At 41.0% G+C, this 15,288-nt stretch overlaps 2 protein-coding genes across 4 annotated transcripts in view; one reads left to right on the forward strand and one right to left on the reverse strand.

Moving 5' to 3' along the window:
- SETD9 (SET domain containing 9) lies at nt 1-10,738 on the forward strand. The gene is made up of 7 exons (XM_080973116.1): nt 1-878; nt 3,914-4,278; nt 6,532-6,655; nt 8,134-8,249; nt 8,666-8,771; nt 8,975-9,102; nt 10,040-10,738. The coding sequence occupies exons 1-6, from the start codon at nt 793-795 to the stop codon at nt 9,060-9,062; spliced, it is 885 nt and encodes a 294-aa protein (XP_080829242.1). The 5' UTR covers nt 1-792; the 3' UTR covers nt 9,063-9,102; nt 10,040-10,738.
- The window catches only part of MIER3 (MIER family member 3), a 19,245-nt gene continuing 14,572 nt past the window's right edge, over nt 10,616-15,288 (reverse strand). For all 3 annotated transcript variants that reach the window (XM_080972788.1, XM_080972789.1, XM_080972790.1), the window contains exons 11-13: nt 14,774-14,901; nt 14,463-14,608; nt 10,616-14,360 (exon numbers count right to left, since the gene is read on the reverse strand). In XM_080972788.1, the coding sequence (XP_080828914.1) occupies nt 13,903-14,360; nt 14,463-14,608; nt 14,774-14,901 (732 nt within the window). In that variant the 3' untranslated portion in view covers nt 10,616-13,902. The remainder of the gene's footprint in view (nt 14,361-14,462; nt 14,609-14,773; nt 14,902-15,288) is intronic.

The raw sequence follows: 15,288 nt of genomic DNA on the forward strand, positions 1-15,288 counted from the left end.
GGTGTATACATGCTGTTCGCGCGTGGCTTTTAAAACTTCCCAAAAACCCCAACCCCACTGCGCTGGTTGCAAGGTGCAGTCCGAGCCATGGGCACATTTGCTTGAGAATAGTAAGTCCAGTGGGTCTTACTCTCCCAAGTAACTTACTCTCCCAAGGGTGCTGCCCCAATCTGCGACCAATAGGAAAAGGGGAATCCTTCTGAACTGTCCAGAAATCCCCAGCTTGGAAGCTAATGGAATAAGGCGCATTAGGAGGCTGATTGAGCGCCTAAAGCGGAAGTAAACTCCGTCTCCCTAAAACGTCCCCCTGCGAAACTGCGCCCAGGGTACATTTGGTTCCACCGACAGGTTTTTCTCCGCGGATTCAAAACTCTCTTCAATGAGTGTCGTCTGAATGGTTGGTTGTTTGCTGTTGCTGCTGCTTCCATGTCCGCGCTTGTAAGATTTCCGGCGGCTGCTTGCGCAACTATTACAGGCAAACTCCTCCTGACGCCCGAATTTACTTTGGCCCATCCGTTACAGGAAACAAACGAAGCAAGCGCACGCCAGAGAGTCCGGTGGCGTTATAATCAGCTCGCAGGTGCGTTGCGAGGCGGGTCAGTAGACACGCGTTTGAAGGCAGACTCCTTATACTTTCGCCTGCCGACGGCGATTGGAGGGAGCTGCGCCGCTTGACCTCGGGGAGGAGGAGCTGCAGCGGCGGCCAGGCAGCAGGCGCCCTCCCTCGCCCTTCCTGCGGCCGAGCAAGAAACGGAGCCCGGCTCTTCCCCGGGGAAGGGGACCCCCGCCGCCATGCTGAGGGCTCTGCGGAGGCGCTGGGAGGCCTACAAGTACCGCTTCGTGCCCTGGATCGCGCTCAACCTCGGCCACAAGCGCAGGTGAAGGCGGCCGCCGGGTCACCATTCAGGGCGGAGCGGGAGAAGGAGGCGACCGAGAGGTCTCTCTGCCGCTTGTGGCAAAAAAGTAAAAGTAAAGCCAGAAGTTTGGCGGTGTTGCCGCGAAACCAGCCTTTTTACGTGAAGTACAAGGGCGGCGTTCGCATTGGCGAACCCGGGGCGAACTCTTGCACGTGAGGATGCGAGGGCGCGTGTGCAGGGTTCTTCCGCAGCCGGGCAATGGCCAAAGCAACGCGGATCCCTGGCGGCAATGGCCATTGTGGGGACTGCTGCTAGCATGCCTGCGGAAATCCGCGTAGCTGGCCCATCCTCTGACCTGCCCTGAGAAGCGGTTACCCTTCCCCATAGACCCGCAAGCAGCTCCTTTAGGCTATGTGGGATTGTTCTTCTGGGGTTTGCACGGGCGCTAGGCAGCTTGGTCAAACGGGCGTCCAAATTTCCCAGGATGGGACTATGTTTGGAGGGTTTGTGGTTCAATTATAATGGTGGCTTGACCTAGGCACCTAATGTTGCTTGGAGTACTACTACTAGTAGTAGAAGTAATAATAAGTCATACTTTCCATAGTGAATCGCTTCCCATGAGGCATGAGTGCAGGCATCAGCAGTGGGGGCTGCCCAAGGATGCCTGCAAATGCCTTCTGCAACATTTCCTGATGGGTGGTATGGTGTTGGTGCAAGTGAAGCAGTGTGCTGACATTTTGTATTAGCCTTCATGTTCGTGTGTGCTAGGGTTAAGATGCGTCCTGACTGTTCAGAGGTTTGACTTCTACAGAATAGTTCAAAAATGAACTCGATTGGACATAGGTACACATAATTTTTTTTTTAAAGGCATCCTTCAAAGTCTGTATGTAGTAACTGCTTTACCAGAGACCTTTAAAGGTAAAGGGACCCCTGACCATTAGGTCCAGTCGTGACCGACTCTGGGGTTGCGGCGCTCATCTCGCTTTATTGGCCGAGGGAGCCAGAGTATAATTTCCGGGTCATGTGGCCAGCATGACTAAGCCACTTCTGGGGAACCAGAGCAGCGCATGGAAACGCCGTTTACCTTCCCGCCAGAGCGATACCTATTTATCTACTTGCACTTTGACGTGCTTTCGAACTGCTAGGTGGCCAGGAGCAGGGACTGAGCAACAGGAGCTCACCCCGTCATGGGGATTCGAACCGCCGACCTTCTGATCAGCAAGTCCTAGGCTCTGTGGTTTAACCCACAGCGCCACCCACGTCCCTTGCCAGAGACATTTACTATGGGGTAAAAGAGACTGTCCCTTGGTAAATCAGCCCAGTTGGAGCATATTATCATGGCCACCACCTTGAAAGCCACTAGAACCACGTCAGTTTAGCAGCAGTTATAGAAGCAAGAGTTTGGCATAGAAGTTCCATGCTTACTGCTGTTTGGATTGAGTAGTGCTGAGGTCTCTTGCGTTCTGTGGGGAATCTTGCATATGTTGCTTTCAGTACCTTCTCTGCCTTATGTGCTGCAGTTTGATCTGCAGATGTTAGTGAAGCAATGATTATTATCTCTGAACCATGAAAAGCTTCGCTTGTGAATGTCTGCAGAAGTTAAGGGCTGGACAGCAGACCAGGCAGAATTTCTGGTCATTTGGCAACCTTAAAATGAGCATTTCTGTGACATAGCGTATTTTTCTGTCTATAAGACATCCCCATGTATAAGACGCCCCCTATTTTGGGGGACTCCGATTTAAGAAAATGGGAGAGATCTATCTGTGTATAAGACACCCCCAAATTTTGGACATTATTTGTTAGGGCGAAAACCTAGTCTTATACACAGAAAATTACGGTAATTTCATTCTGCAATGTTGTATAATGCAGAAGAAGAAACAGGGAGCCAAAACCTAGCAAAAAATTCTGCTGACATTTGCAGACGGAAGGTTTCAGTCATGCTTTGTGAGCAGTTGAAACGACAGCTTTACTACATTTTAAATAAAATAATGTGATGTGATGGGCTGATAATTAAATAGCTGGATTAACTGCTTTTTGTATAAAACTTCATTTTTCAATGTATTTCTCTCACTCCACCACCAGAGCTAAATGTTCTCATTTAAACTTTCTTCAAAAAAAACCCCCAGACAATTTACCCAATAGGAATTTTGTTGTGCCCCTCAAGACCCCATATATATGATGGATGAAGACATCGCATTCAAAGAGGCTATGAACTAGTTTCTCAAGGGAAATAAGCAATTAAAACTAGAAGTGAAATATTTGTGAATATATCATATAGGGAGCTATTTTTCTTTGGGTACAGTGTGGATTAGGTGTAATTGGTCTTTTCCCCCTCTCTAATTTCTGTAATAATAAGCAGATGCATGGAATGAATAAAGGATTAAATTGATTCTTGGCTCTCTGGTGGAACTAATAAAATCGCAAGCTGAATACTTGTGGTTTAATGATCTCAGTGCAGCTCTTCTAATGAATCACAGCCTTGTATTCATGCAAGGAACATTTATTATTCTGTTATTTCGGTTGTCTTAATTTAGGAGAGATTTCACCTTTCGCTTAAAAGAAAAAGAACCTACAGATTCTTCTCATTAGAAGAATCAGTTTCATGTAGTGTGGAAAAACACCTGCACTTTATCATCTCCTTTGTCCATTCCTCAGTAGAGTCTTATACATAAGAATTAGCTAGACAGTTAGCGCTTCCTTTCCTTTCCCATTTCAATTGTGCTGTCAGTAGGACTGATTCTCTACTGCTGCTTCCTTAAACTACTTCCAAGGCAACCAGGAATAGTGAGCCATGCCAGCCAATCAGCCTCTTGGGACACACAGAAATCAGCGTATGTACAGCCAATCTAGAATTATAGAGCAATCTTCATGTTTAGCACATTTAATCAAAAATATGCACGACTTTTAAATATAAAAGATGGCCACGGTTTTTAACAGAACTGTAAGTGGTTTGAAACAGTTTGAAAAGCAAGCAAGTAGTGTTTGCTACAGTTTCCAAACTCTCATTTAGAACATTCCGAAATGTCTCAGATCTGTTGTTTTTTGGACTGTTGCAGAACTCTGCGGTTTGTACCAGAAGGCTCTAAAGACAAAATGGTTTCTGATGAAGATGTACTTCAAGCACTCCTGAAAACTTTCACAGCTTTATTTGTAAACGACTTGAGGAGACAAACATTTCTTCTTAGCTTTCTTCCAAAAGTTAAATCCAGATACCTGGACCTGCAGAAAGCTCAGCCTGAGACAAACCAAACAATTGATGACAGCCGTCAGAATCAAGTCATCTTCAATCCAGAAGACGTTCTCCTTCACACTTTAGGATTCAGCATTGCTCGAAGACATAGCTCACTTGTTTCTGCTGGAACAGGAGTCTTTGTAACGAAAGGTTTTGTTCCAAAAGGAGCAGTTGTATCTATGTATCCTGGTATGGAAAGAATGTATTTACAAATACATAAACATATGATCTCATTTTTTGCTGAGTCAGACCATTAGCCCGTCTTAATTAGTGTTAGCATAATTGACTGTGTTTTCATGTCGCGCTGAACCATAAAAGTATTGTTTGTTAAAACGTCCTGCACAAACTGCACGCTGGCCAAGTATTCCTAGTTTGTGCCTCCTTTCCTTCATTGAGGAAGCAAAACGTGCAGTGGCTGGCTTAGTGTTAGTTCAGACAAACCACAACTGAAGCCAGCTTTCTTCGCATAATGGTTTAACAGACCATACTTATGGATAAGCGTTACATGGCAATGCAGCCACTGAACTGACTGCAACTCCCCAGGGTCTCAGCAGAGGGCTCTCACGGATTGAATCCAGGAGTTTTTGCATGCGACATGCATTCTGTCACTGAGCTGTGGCTGATCACTGAGAATCCTTAGAAGAGGATTTCTATGTTCTGTGATTGAGAAAAAAACATTTAAACCATGAGGCAATCTGGCAAACCCGAGCCAGAAAGCTTTGAAACTTTTATTCAGAACTGTTGGGTTGGCCAGATGGAAAAGAGGACAGTTGAAATTCCCTCTTTTACACACTATCAAAGGTACAAGAGCTCTGTTCCTCTTTAAGGCCCCCTGGTGCCTGTTTCTAGCAGTTTAGTTTCAGTCTGTGTAAAGTTGTCACCTTATTTATGACAAGGCATGCTGGCGAGGAATCCTATTTGGAATAAGGGAATTTCCCTTTAAAAAAGGGAAACGTTGACAGCTATGGGTCACTCTGTCATTTATAGCTGCATGCCAGGATGACATTCAGCAAGGGACATTCAAGCACCTCCATGCTACACTTTTTGTTCTGCTCTTCTGAACATATTTAAAGGTCAAGAGGCCTGTCAGAAAAGACTCATTTGCCCCCAGATATCATGCCCTAAAACTAGTATTTATAGTAATAATAATACAGTGGTACCTCGGGTTACATACGCTTCAGGTTACATACGCTTCAGGTTACAGACTCCGTTAACCCAGAAATAGTACCTCGGGTTAAGAACAGAAATCGTGCTCTGGCAGCAGCAGGAGGCCCCATTAGCTAAAGTGGTGCTTCAGGTTAAGAACAGTTTCAGGTTAAGAACGGATCTCCGGAATGAATTAAGTACTTAACCCGAGGTACCACTGTAGTAGTAGTAGTAGTAGTAGTAATAATAATAATTTTTATTTATTTATTTATTTTTCCCCAGCCACTCTGGGCAGCTTCCAACGACGATTAAAAGTACATTAAAACATCAGTTATTAAAAACTTCCCTAAACAGGGCTGCCTTCCAGTGTCTTCTAAAAGTCAGATAGTTGTTTATTTCCTTGACATCTGATGGGAGGGTGTTCCACAGGGCAGGCACCACTACCGAGAAGGCCCTCTGCCTGGTTCCTTGTAACCTCACTTCTCACAGTGAGGGAACCACCAGAAGGCCCTTGGAGCTGGACCTCAGTGTCTGGGCAGAACGATGGGGCTGGAGATGCTCCTTCAGGTGTAAGAGAGAGAGAGAGCAATGTAGTAGTTTCTTAAACTTGGACTGTATGAATCTGGTTTCAAATTGCTATTTAACCATAAATGTATTTCCTAGGGTTTTAGACCACCCTTCATTCTGCTGGATCCCAGGAAGGTTCAAAATAAACAAATCAAACACAAAACCCTAACCCACAGCATAAGGAGATTTTAAAAACCCATTAATATTCCACTATACCAGTACATTCCTTTCCAAAATGCCTGAAACAATGAAAAGAGGGGCAGGAATGTTTTAAACTTACGAGAAAAGAGAGATCCATGCATCCAGAGGGAAGAAGCTCCACAGGTGAAATCCCTGCACACAGAGAGTCCTAGCCAATGTCAACTGCCCCAATGGACCACACCTGTTGTTGGGACCACAGGAAGGGTCTTTCTTGCAGATATCTAAACCCAGGCCAGCAGATGCAAAGAGAAGTATATTTGGTTCATGTGGGGGAAGAAAGCAATATTTTGCCATCCTGGACACTGAAGTTTTGTGATCTTCTTTTTTTTAATGGTACTAATTCTACACCCACCCACTGTTGTATTTCACAGAAAGCTTGATCTTTACATCAGGCTGAAGGAGTTTTGTGATTTGCAGTCTTTTGTATGTGAGAAAATGGTTAGATCCACTCAGTGCGTTGCTTGAGACTGCCCATCTTGTTGATTGTGATTAGCTGGAATCTAAAATAGCCACTTTTGTCTCACACAGGCACAGTCTATGAAAAGTATGAGCCCATATTTTTCCAGTCCATTGGCAATCCATTTATATTTAGATGTATAGATGGGGTGCTTATTGATGGGAATGACAAGGGAATATCAAAAGTTATATACAGGTAGGTCCATAATAGAAAAATGTCGCCCCCAAGGTTTCACCCTTTGTACTTTTCTAAAAGTGTTTTTAAGTAAAACCAAAGAACTTGGAAGTCGTCTGTTTCAGGTTTTTATATGGAATAAAATGTTAGCCACAGATTTGGGGGTGAGTTTATTTTCTGGCCGTAGAACATAACCTTTTTTTGCAGTTGCACAGCTTTGATATTGGGAATGTACAAGTGGTTGTCTTATTTCCCTGTGACTTTTGTTAACATTTGAAAGAAGTTAACCTTGAAGGTCGGAGAACATCTGCCAATAAGATGGGTCCATAAAACCATATTTGACAAAACCTGTACTACTTTTACTGTAGAATATTCCACTGTTCCGTGACTCAATATTTACTTACAATTTGGAAGCTAACAGAAAAGCAGAAGCTCCATGTCTGCACAAATTTGAACTACAACAAAGTAATGGCAAAGTAGTGGGTTGTGCACTGCTTTTTATGGCTGATGTTGATTTGTATCCAGTGCTTGCAGATGTGAGAATCACTTCCTTTTCTGTATACTCACTAACAATATAATGTGTCGATTGTTGATGTGCTGGTCTCATCTGTGGTAAGTTTTGTGCTTTGGAAAGGATTCCACAGATTTACACAGGTTAATATAGCTATGATGCTTGTGCCAGAAATTCACACAGTACTATATATTTATTTATAGCATGTTTACCCTGGAAAGGCTCCTAGAGTGATTTGAAAAAGATCAATAACAAACAAGATAGTCCTGCCCTCAAGCTTGCAATTTAAAAGACAAGACACAAAAGGAAAAGGGGGGAGGAGGGAGGAGGAAAACAAGCAAAATCGGACATAAACTCTTAATTTACATCTTTATTGCAGTCCAGGGAGAAAAGGAGTCAAATGATGCTGGTTTCTCAGCAGAACCGATAAGAGTGGGCCTTGCTGCCCCATTTCAGTCTCTGCTGCAACCAAATGGAATGGTTGTCTAGATAAGCACAAGTTCTTGGTTGTTAAGAGTATGATTTAAATATTAAATGTCTGGCAGGTATTCTTTGCATCTGCAAATATCTGCTGCAAAGTAACATCCTTGCCATTACAGCCCTTCCTTAGACTTGAACCTTTTTCGTTACCAAAAATGAAGGCACATAGCTTCAACGTGCAAGACCCACCAAGTTAAATGCAGCCCATCAGCTATGTATGAAAGTCTGGCAGATGCTTGACAACCATTCCTTAATCTGAAGTGGAACGTATGTGCTGTGTATTCAGCTGAATGGGCAGCGTTTGATTTGCTATGTCTCAAGTTCTGTAGAGGATCAAATTGTATTTGCTACTTACGGGTGCTGAATAGGATGTAGGTAATGAGTAGCATAGTCTTAGCAAATGAATTTAATTTGTGGGGTGTGAATGTACACATGTTTGCTTTGAAAAGATATGATTGCTCAAGAAGATGTCAAAATTGGGGTTTGTTAACGCTGTAAGTTTTTTCAGGTCATGCAGCAAGAGAGATCAGATTGGTCCTTTGAAAATGAGTGATGTATTTTGGCTTACAACTGGTCTGCAGAATCCACTGGCAGTGGGGCAATATGTTAACAATTGCTCACCTGGTGAGTAGGAAACAGACTTTTTCCTAGACTAGATTCGGGCACCTTAAAGACCATCATGTTGAGTTCTCCAAGGATACAACTTTATGGGAGATTAACTTCTGGCTCACTGCTACCAAGCTACCAGCGTTGCTTCTAATCTGCAGTTTGGGTGAATGCTGAGACCCATCTTTTACATAGAGGGAAGTGGTACATCTCCATATAATATTTATTGTCAGGTCGGATTTACTTCATTCACATGGCTACATCAATGAGGATGCCCCACATAAACGGTTTTAGAGCATCTGAACAGGATTTCTGTTATAATAAATAATGCAAGTGATGTAAAAAAAATCCAAAGGATACATTAACTGAGAGTTGCACCAATATTAGTGCATCTCATCTTTTTCAATATTTTTCCTCTCTTATTTTTCCATCAGATAAAGCAGCCAATGTATGCTATCAGGAATTTGATGTACCTGAACATTTTCCTATAGAATTTAAACAGTATCTTCCAAACATAAACTACTGTCATGAGATACAGAGGTGAGAAGTTTAATCAAATACTTGTTACAATCTCATAGATTGGATTAAGTTTGATAATTTGACTAGCTCATTAATGTCAAATAGGTCACATATTTAAACCTTCACTTATTGGAACCTAAAGAAAGAAAAACTGGTGTGTGTTATGCATGTATAAGTGCATGTGCATAATAGTATCTGAAATTCCTCCACTATGCAATCTGCAGGCCCCTGAGATGTGTCGTTCTGATTGCTCTCCAAGACATTGGACCAGGAGAAGAGCTTTTCTCAAACTATTACACAATTATCAATTGAGCCTGAGGAGCCACTGATTGACCAGTTTTAATCTCCTGAGGTATTTTTTACTGAATGCATACTTGGTGGCACTGAGGGGTTTGGTGCATCCTTTTGGCTGAGCCTTTTAAGAAAAGAAAAATTAGTGCAAAATTAGTGGTTTATGCAGTGTTAAAACAGTGCCTGCAACCATCAGTGTTCTTCAGCCTATATATTTTCTTACTATTGTATCTTAGGATTTGCTTCTGTTCCTTTTTAGGTACCTTACAGAGTTTATATTAAGAAACATAGTATGCTTTGTAAGTTTGATTGCTTTAAATCAGTGGTGGGGAACTGGTACTGACCTGTAGGCCAGATTTTTAATTACCCCACCCCACTGTGGGCCCACTTTGACATGTAAAAGCACCGCCTACCTCAGGGGTAGGCAACCTAAGGCCCGGGGCCGGATGCGGCCCAATCGCCTTCTAAAGCCAGCCCACGGACGGTCTGGGAATCAGCGTGTTTTTACATGAGTAGAATGTGTGCTTTTATTTAAAATGCATCTCTGGGTTATTTGTGGGGCATAGAAATTCGTTCATCATTCCCCCCCCCCCAATATAGTCCGGCCCACCACATGGTCTGAGCTGGAAAAGCTTGTTGACATCTGATCTACCTGTTAGCCACATTACATTATAGTGATTTCAGGTGACTGATAAGTTATCAGGGTTCGAAGTGGATCAATGTACAGGCTGGCCAGCTTAATGGCAATTACAACCTTCCTTTAAAGATGGGCAGTCAGATGATTGGCGCTGGGAGTGTGTCTTCAAAAGGGTGTCTGGAGAACAAGAACATTCCACTTTCAAGAACCCCTGTGGATTCAAACCACTTCCTGAAAGTGGACTTCACAAGTACCTCCCTGAAGTCACCAATCCACTGAGAAGTTGTTACAATAAGCCTCTTTGAGCCTGCCCTCTCAGCACCATGTCACTGCTGATCAACTATTTTGCTTCTACCTACAGAGACATTCATTTGGCAGAATCGCACTGCCTGAAACTCTGGATCAACACAGACATGGGAAGATGTTCCTGCATAAGTACTAGTTGACATGAACAAGTTATGCAGTTGAGCAGGGCCTGCACTAGAGAATTTCCAAGTGGATTGGCACCATACTTTGTACTTTCCACACTTGGGATTCCGAAAAACTTTTATACAGATGCATACTGCCTCTAATGGAACATAGACATTGATGGCCTTCTCCTCCATGAACTTGTATGATTTTTTAAAGCCAGTCATGTTGGGAGCCATTGCTGCATTTTACAAAAACTAATTCCATAGTGTAACTAGGTGCTGTGCACTTTATTCTATCCATCCTGAATCTTCCAACATTCAGATTCATCGGATGGCCCCAAATTTTAGAATTAGTGGGAGAGAAACCTCTCTATGCAATCAGAATGTAGTCTTGTCTGAAAATATAAATCTGGTTCTTTATGGATTAGAATCTGAACATCTGAAAACTTCTTTTAAGATAACCCTGTGTGTTCAAATATACTAAAGTGACAAATGTTGCAGAGGCATGAAAACTTTCACAAAAGAAAAAGGGTTTCCAGACATTTATTTCTGGAACTGTACACCAGGTATTAAAGTACAACAAATACAAAATAATGTTCAAAAAAATCAGTGTTTATGTACAAATATTAAAACCAATGCAACAATAGCAACTTCCTCTTGGGCATCCAATACTAAAACTGGTTGCGATTGTCACTAATTTATTTTGCTATGCACAGGGGATTCCAACCTGAATCTAGGAATGACTGGAATTACTGGTTGCTTCAGGAAGGACTGCAGACCTTAACTGTTAGCAAAAAAAAACTGAGAAGTTTTCCCGCTCACATGGAAAAATCATAACCATGATACTATGTAAATTCAGTTTCTCATTTATAGACAATGTGCTTTTAACACTGGGCAAACAGTCTTCTATTGGTCAGTTTATCCACTAGTTTACATTCAAACTTGAAATACCCACTAAAGACTTTGGTTAAAATTAAACTGTATTTCTAATACACTACTGGATCTGAAATTAACATATGGTTTTGACTTGGTTTTATAAGGAAACTGTACATATCAACCCAATCGTACACAATTTAGTATACTTCAGACAGTATTGTACAGCCTTCAAGTAAAGTCAGCCGTTTGACCATAACAAGAGGGAAAAAATAAGCATTTAAAAAGCTAACGATGAGAAGATGAAATGACTTAACAAAAGTAAAAGTATTGCTCTAATCACAGCACCAGTTACACTTCTATGTGAATCAGCTATCCTTTTCAGAATCCCTGTAGTTAAGTGATACATCTACCAAACTGCAATTGCCCATGATGGATTTTTGGTTTGTTTTTATGAAAAAGGAGAGGAGAGATAATATATTCAGCAATGAACCATGAAGTCATCACAGTTTGTTAGAAGAATTGTGCTTTACCCACACTGAATCAAGGCAATGTAGATTTCTTCATATGGTTGCAATTCTGCCATCTTCATGCTCTCCCTCAAACGCAATTCTTTTAATAAACGGTAACAAGTTCTCCATTTAAAATGTTTAACACAGAGAAAAACAGGTTAAGTCCAGCTTTTAAAAGAAAAATTCAATAAATAGCTATTTTACATGAATAAAGTCATAGTGGTACAAATTTATGAATGTCACATCAAGCATGCACAAAATGTTACTATACACAGAAGTAGTCAGAAAATATTGAAATAGATATCTAAAAAGATATGCAGAATGTACATATTTACATAATCTTGCAAATTATTGCCTCATTTTAACAAGGAATTAAAAGTAAACATTACCAGCTAGCTAGCCAACAGGCTAAATTAGATCAGCAATTAAAATCTATTAAAACTAGCCGGAATTCATTGTTCTTTCATACCATTTCAGAATTTTGGTCAAAAGTCTTTATTAAATAACTAAAGTGTCCATTCAACTTGCTGACAATCAAAACTTTAGACGAGAAACTAGACTCTCGGTCTTCATTAAGACCCCAGCAATGCATAGATAAACTGAACGTAGTACTGCATCAGCTAATGAGAATGGGTGTTGTCATTTAAGTGCAACTGGTATAAGCATTCAGACATGGTGTAATGATTTTTATACAGACCAGCCACTGTAAACCCATAAACTTGAATGTATAACACAAAAAGAATATGGCCAGTTATTTTACAAAATTATCTGTGATGAGTTGATTCAAAAACAAAAATGAACAAAGATACAGAGTTCAGCACAAATCACAGCAACAAGAAGCCGACAATTTGGCTAAAAGCGTCAGAATACAACACAGGGCCAAGGCTACCCCATTATTGACTGTGTACTTATTAGAATGACAGCTTTTAGATGTATATTTCAGAACACATCACCAACAGCAACTTTTGTCCACTGTGCTAAATTAATTTGCTAAAATGTTACGTGTGCTATATTAACTCTTTGAAGCCATCTTTGTTACAATGCCATGAAGAACACACAGCACTTTGCTGCATCTCAAACTCAGGATGTCAATGCAGTTCACAGTATGTAGAATAAATACCCTCCCTTTGAAGTATTAACTAAGGCATCTGCTTTCTCTATTTATGCAGTGCAACCATGAAATCATTACTACCAACACTGAAAAGTTTACTCTTTTCTTTAAAAAAATTTGCAATATTTTAAAAAGGAAATTAAATATACATAGTGGCCAGTGCAAAAATAGACATGTTTTACTGCATGTCAATTGTATTGTTGGAAAATTCAACATTTTTGTGTCATTCGGGACACATAGCTAACACCTTTTGATTAATATTATAAATGACAGGCAAAGCTAGAATGAAAGGTTAAGCAATAAACATAAAACAGCTATAACAAAGATTCCTCTCCGGAACATGAAATGCAATCCAAGGGAAAAAAAATACATCCATACTTGAAGATGCTTCAAAGTTGTGTATCATCTATGAATCTAGAGTCCCTCATAAGTTTAACACATTGAACTGCAGTGCTCTGAACTTAAGGCAAGTCCTAAGATGTAAACCATTAGTGGAAAATCCTAAGCTGTACCCTCACCTCTCAGTGGCCTTAAGAAAAGTTACATAACATTTGATGTTTTCACATTACACTCCTCAGAAGTGTGGACAACTTCCCCACCCCACCCCAACAGTATACTGTATCATTTCAGCCAATAGGTTTACATACAGAAATCTGTGTAATTGTATCTGTGTAAGGTAGCCATGGCCTATAATTTGGTAAGAGCATCCAAACACGTTTTTTAGACAGTGCTCCTACAGTCCTTTGTGCTAGTATCCATCAAGATGAACCTGTTGTTCTGTAAACTGAAGTGCTCTGGTTTAGTATGAGAGAAGGTTCCGCTTAAAAATATCATTGTATGTTTGTGCAGTTTAAATTAAAGAAACCTTTCCCTGCTTTTCATTAATTTTAATGCTACATTGAACAGGGATCAGGACTGGTACCTGTAAACAATCGCTTTTCCACTGCATCCATTACGGCAGAAGCAACTTAGACTAAAAAAGCCACTCCAATCAGTTCAGAATTTCTGTGCTGGTTTTGAGACATCAGTCTCTGTTTACAGGTTTAAAAAAGAAAGAGGAAGCAGAGCTTAAAGCTGCACCACAGAGTTCTCTTAGTCCCCAAACTCTGCTAAACGTCGTATGAAGTTTCCACATTTATGGATTGGAAAAAAGTGAAAATACTCTTGATAAATCAAGATATAGTTCTGTACATAAAGACATCACTGATGTCACATAGTTCAAACTTCCAGTGAAAGACTATGCAAACCTGATCGTTCCCATCAAGTTTACCATAAACCACCAACAGTGTCCACTGTCTCTTCAGTTTGCTGATAAAATTCATTCTGAATGGAGGGCAGTGTGCTGGTGTAATGCATGAGCACTAATAAAGCCATTTGTCTCGTTTGCAGATAGACTGCTAAAGTCAGCCACTGAGACTGCCATTTTGGCACTGGTAATGTGATGCGTGTGATTCTCAAAATCAACACCCAAGTTATTCACAGAAACATCATTCATATACGATTCTGGGACTGCAATTCCCATTTTTAGTCTCTTGGCAGGCCTTTCAGACTCCTCGTTGCACATGTTCATTGGGTTTAACTCGGAGTGATAAAATCCAGTCTCAAATAAATTAAAACAATCACTTTCACCATTACTAGGCAAGTTAAGCAAATCTTCTGTTACAACAGGCACATGATTAACTGCTGTCCGAGGCAAGCTGTCCAGAGGTGGGAAGGCATCATCTAAGCAGTTCACATCTGTAGAGTGGCAGACTGTGGCTACACTGTTGGTCAGTGCTAGAAGAAAGAAAAGCAATATTAGCCAAAATGTCACCATTATCCTGACATACAGCAGCAACAAGCTATTCCAAGACATCATCTGTGCACCCTTTAATTTACCTGTCAAATCATTGGCAGTGATAGAGCTCAGAATGCTTAGCTGTTGGTCAGGCGTGGGCTCCGATCTGCTGTTTGACGTTATGGCTGAAGAATGTACAGCTCCACCAAGAGCTTCTGCTTCATCTACCAACCGGTCCATATAGTCCCTGGAACGACAGTGATCATCTTAAGGCAAGTAATTTAACTGACTATAATCGGAGGATATGCATCTTCAGAACAGCATCAATGCCATATTATAACATGGGTGTGATGTTCTAGAGGAGAAAATCACAAAACACAAAAATAAAGACTTTCAAGGTCTTTGAACTTACGTGACTCCAGGATGGTGGTTGTATCTCTTTTTTCCAAATCTGGTTTGCTGTGCAAAGTAATCGTATCGTTCAGATTTCTTCCACATGTAGTAAAATGCTACACATTCAGCAACTGTTCTTGTTCTCACCTAAAAAGAATTGGCACATTCAAGTCTTGATATTGATATACATAATAAATCTGTACATGGAAATGCCGACTTCCTTCTGAAAGAGCTGGCAAAGAAGGACCTGACTCTCCCAATAAATTAATATAATCCTGAGGGACTCATAGTGTTGAATCATAGAATCGTGCCCAAATTCACATTGTGAAAGCCAACAATATTCTAAGGATTCTTAAATTGGAGAGACTTGCTTGTATGATGTAGTAAGAAGATACTTAGTACATAATACAAAAAACTTGTGGTTGGCTATTAGCATGCTGAGAGGGAACAGGGAGGATAAGGATGCCAAATTCTGGCTCATTTTGACTGGGTGCAGAATTCATAGGCTGGTTCATTGCTACAAAAACAAGAGAA

This window comes from Podarcis pityusensis (genome assembly GCF_964106645.2).
Source record: "Podarcis pityusensis genome assembly, chromosome: 11".
NCBI lineage: Eukaryota > Metazoa > Chordata > Lepidosauria > Squamata > Lacertidae > Podarcis > Podarcis pityusensis.

Bases quoted from the DNA above. Each gene is read 5' to 3' on its own strand.
- SETD9 (XM_080973116.1), top strand. From the start codon at position 793: ATGCTGAGGGCTCTGCGGAGGCGCTGGGAGGCCTACAAGTACCGCTTC. The intron at 4,279-6,531 runs GTATGGAAAGAA...TGTCTCACACAG, and splicing joins AGTTGTATCTATGTATCCTG to GCACAGTCTATGAAAAGTAT. The intron at 6,656-8,133 runs GTAGGTCCATAA...AAGTTTTTTCAG, and splicing joins ATATCAAAAGTTATATACAG to GTCATGCAGCAAGAGAGATC.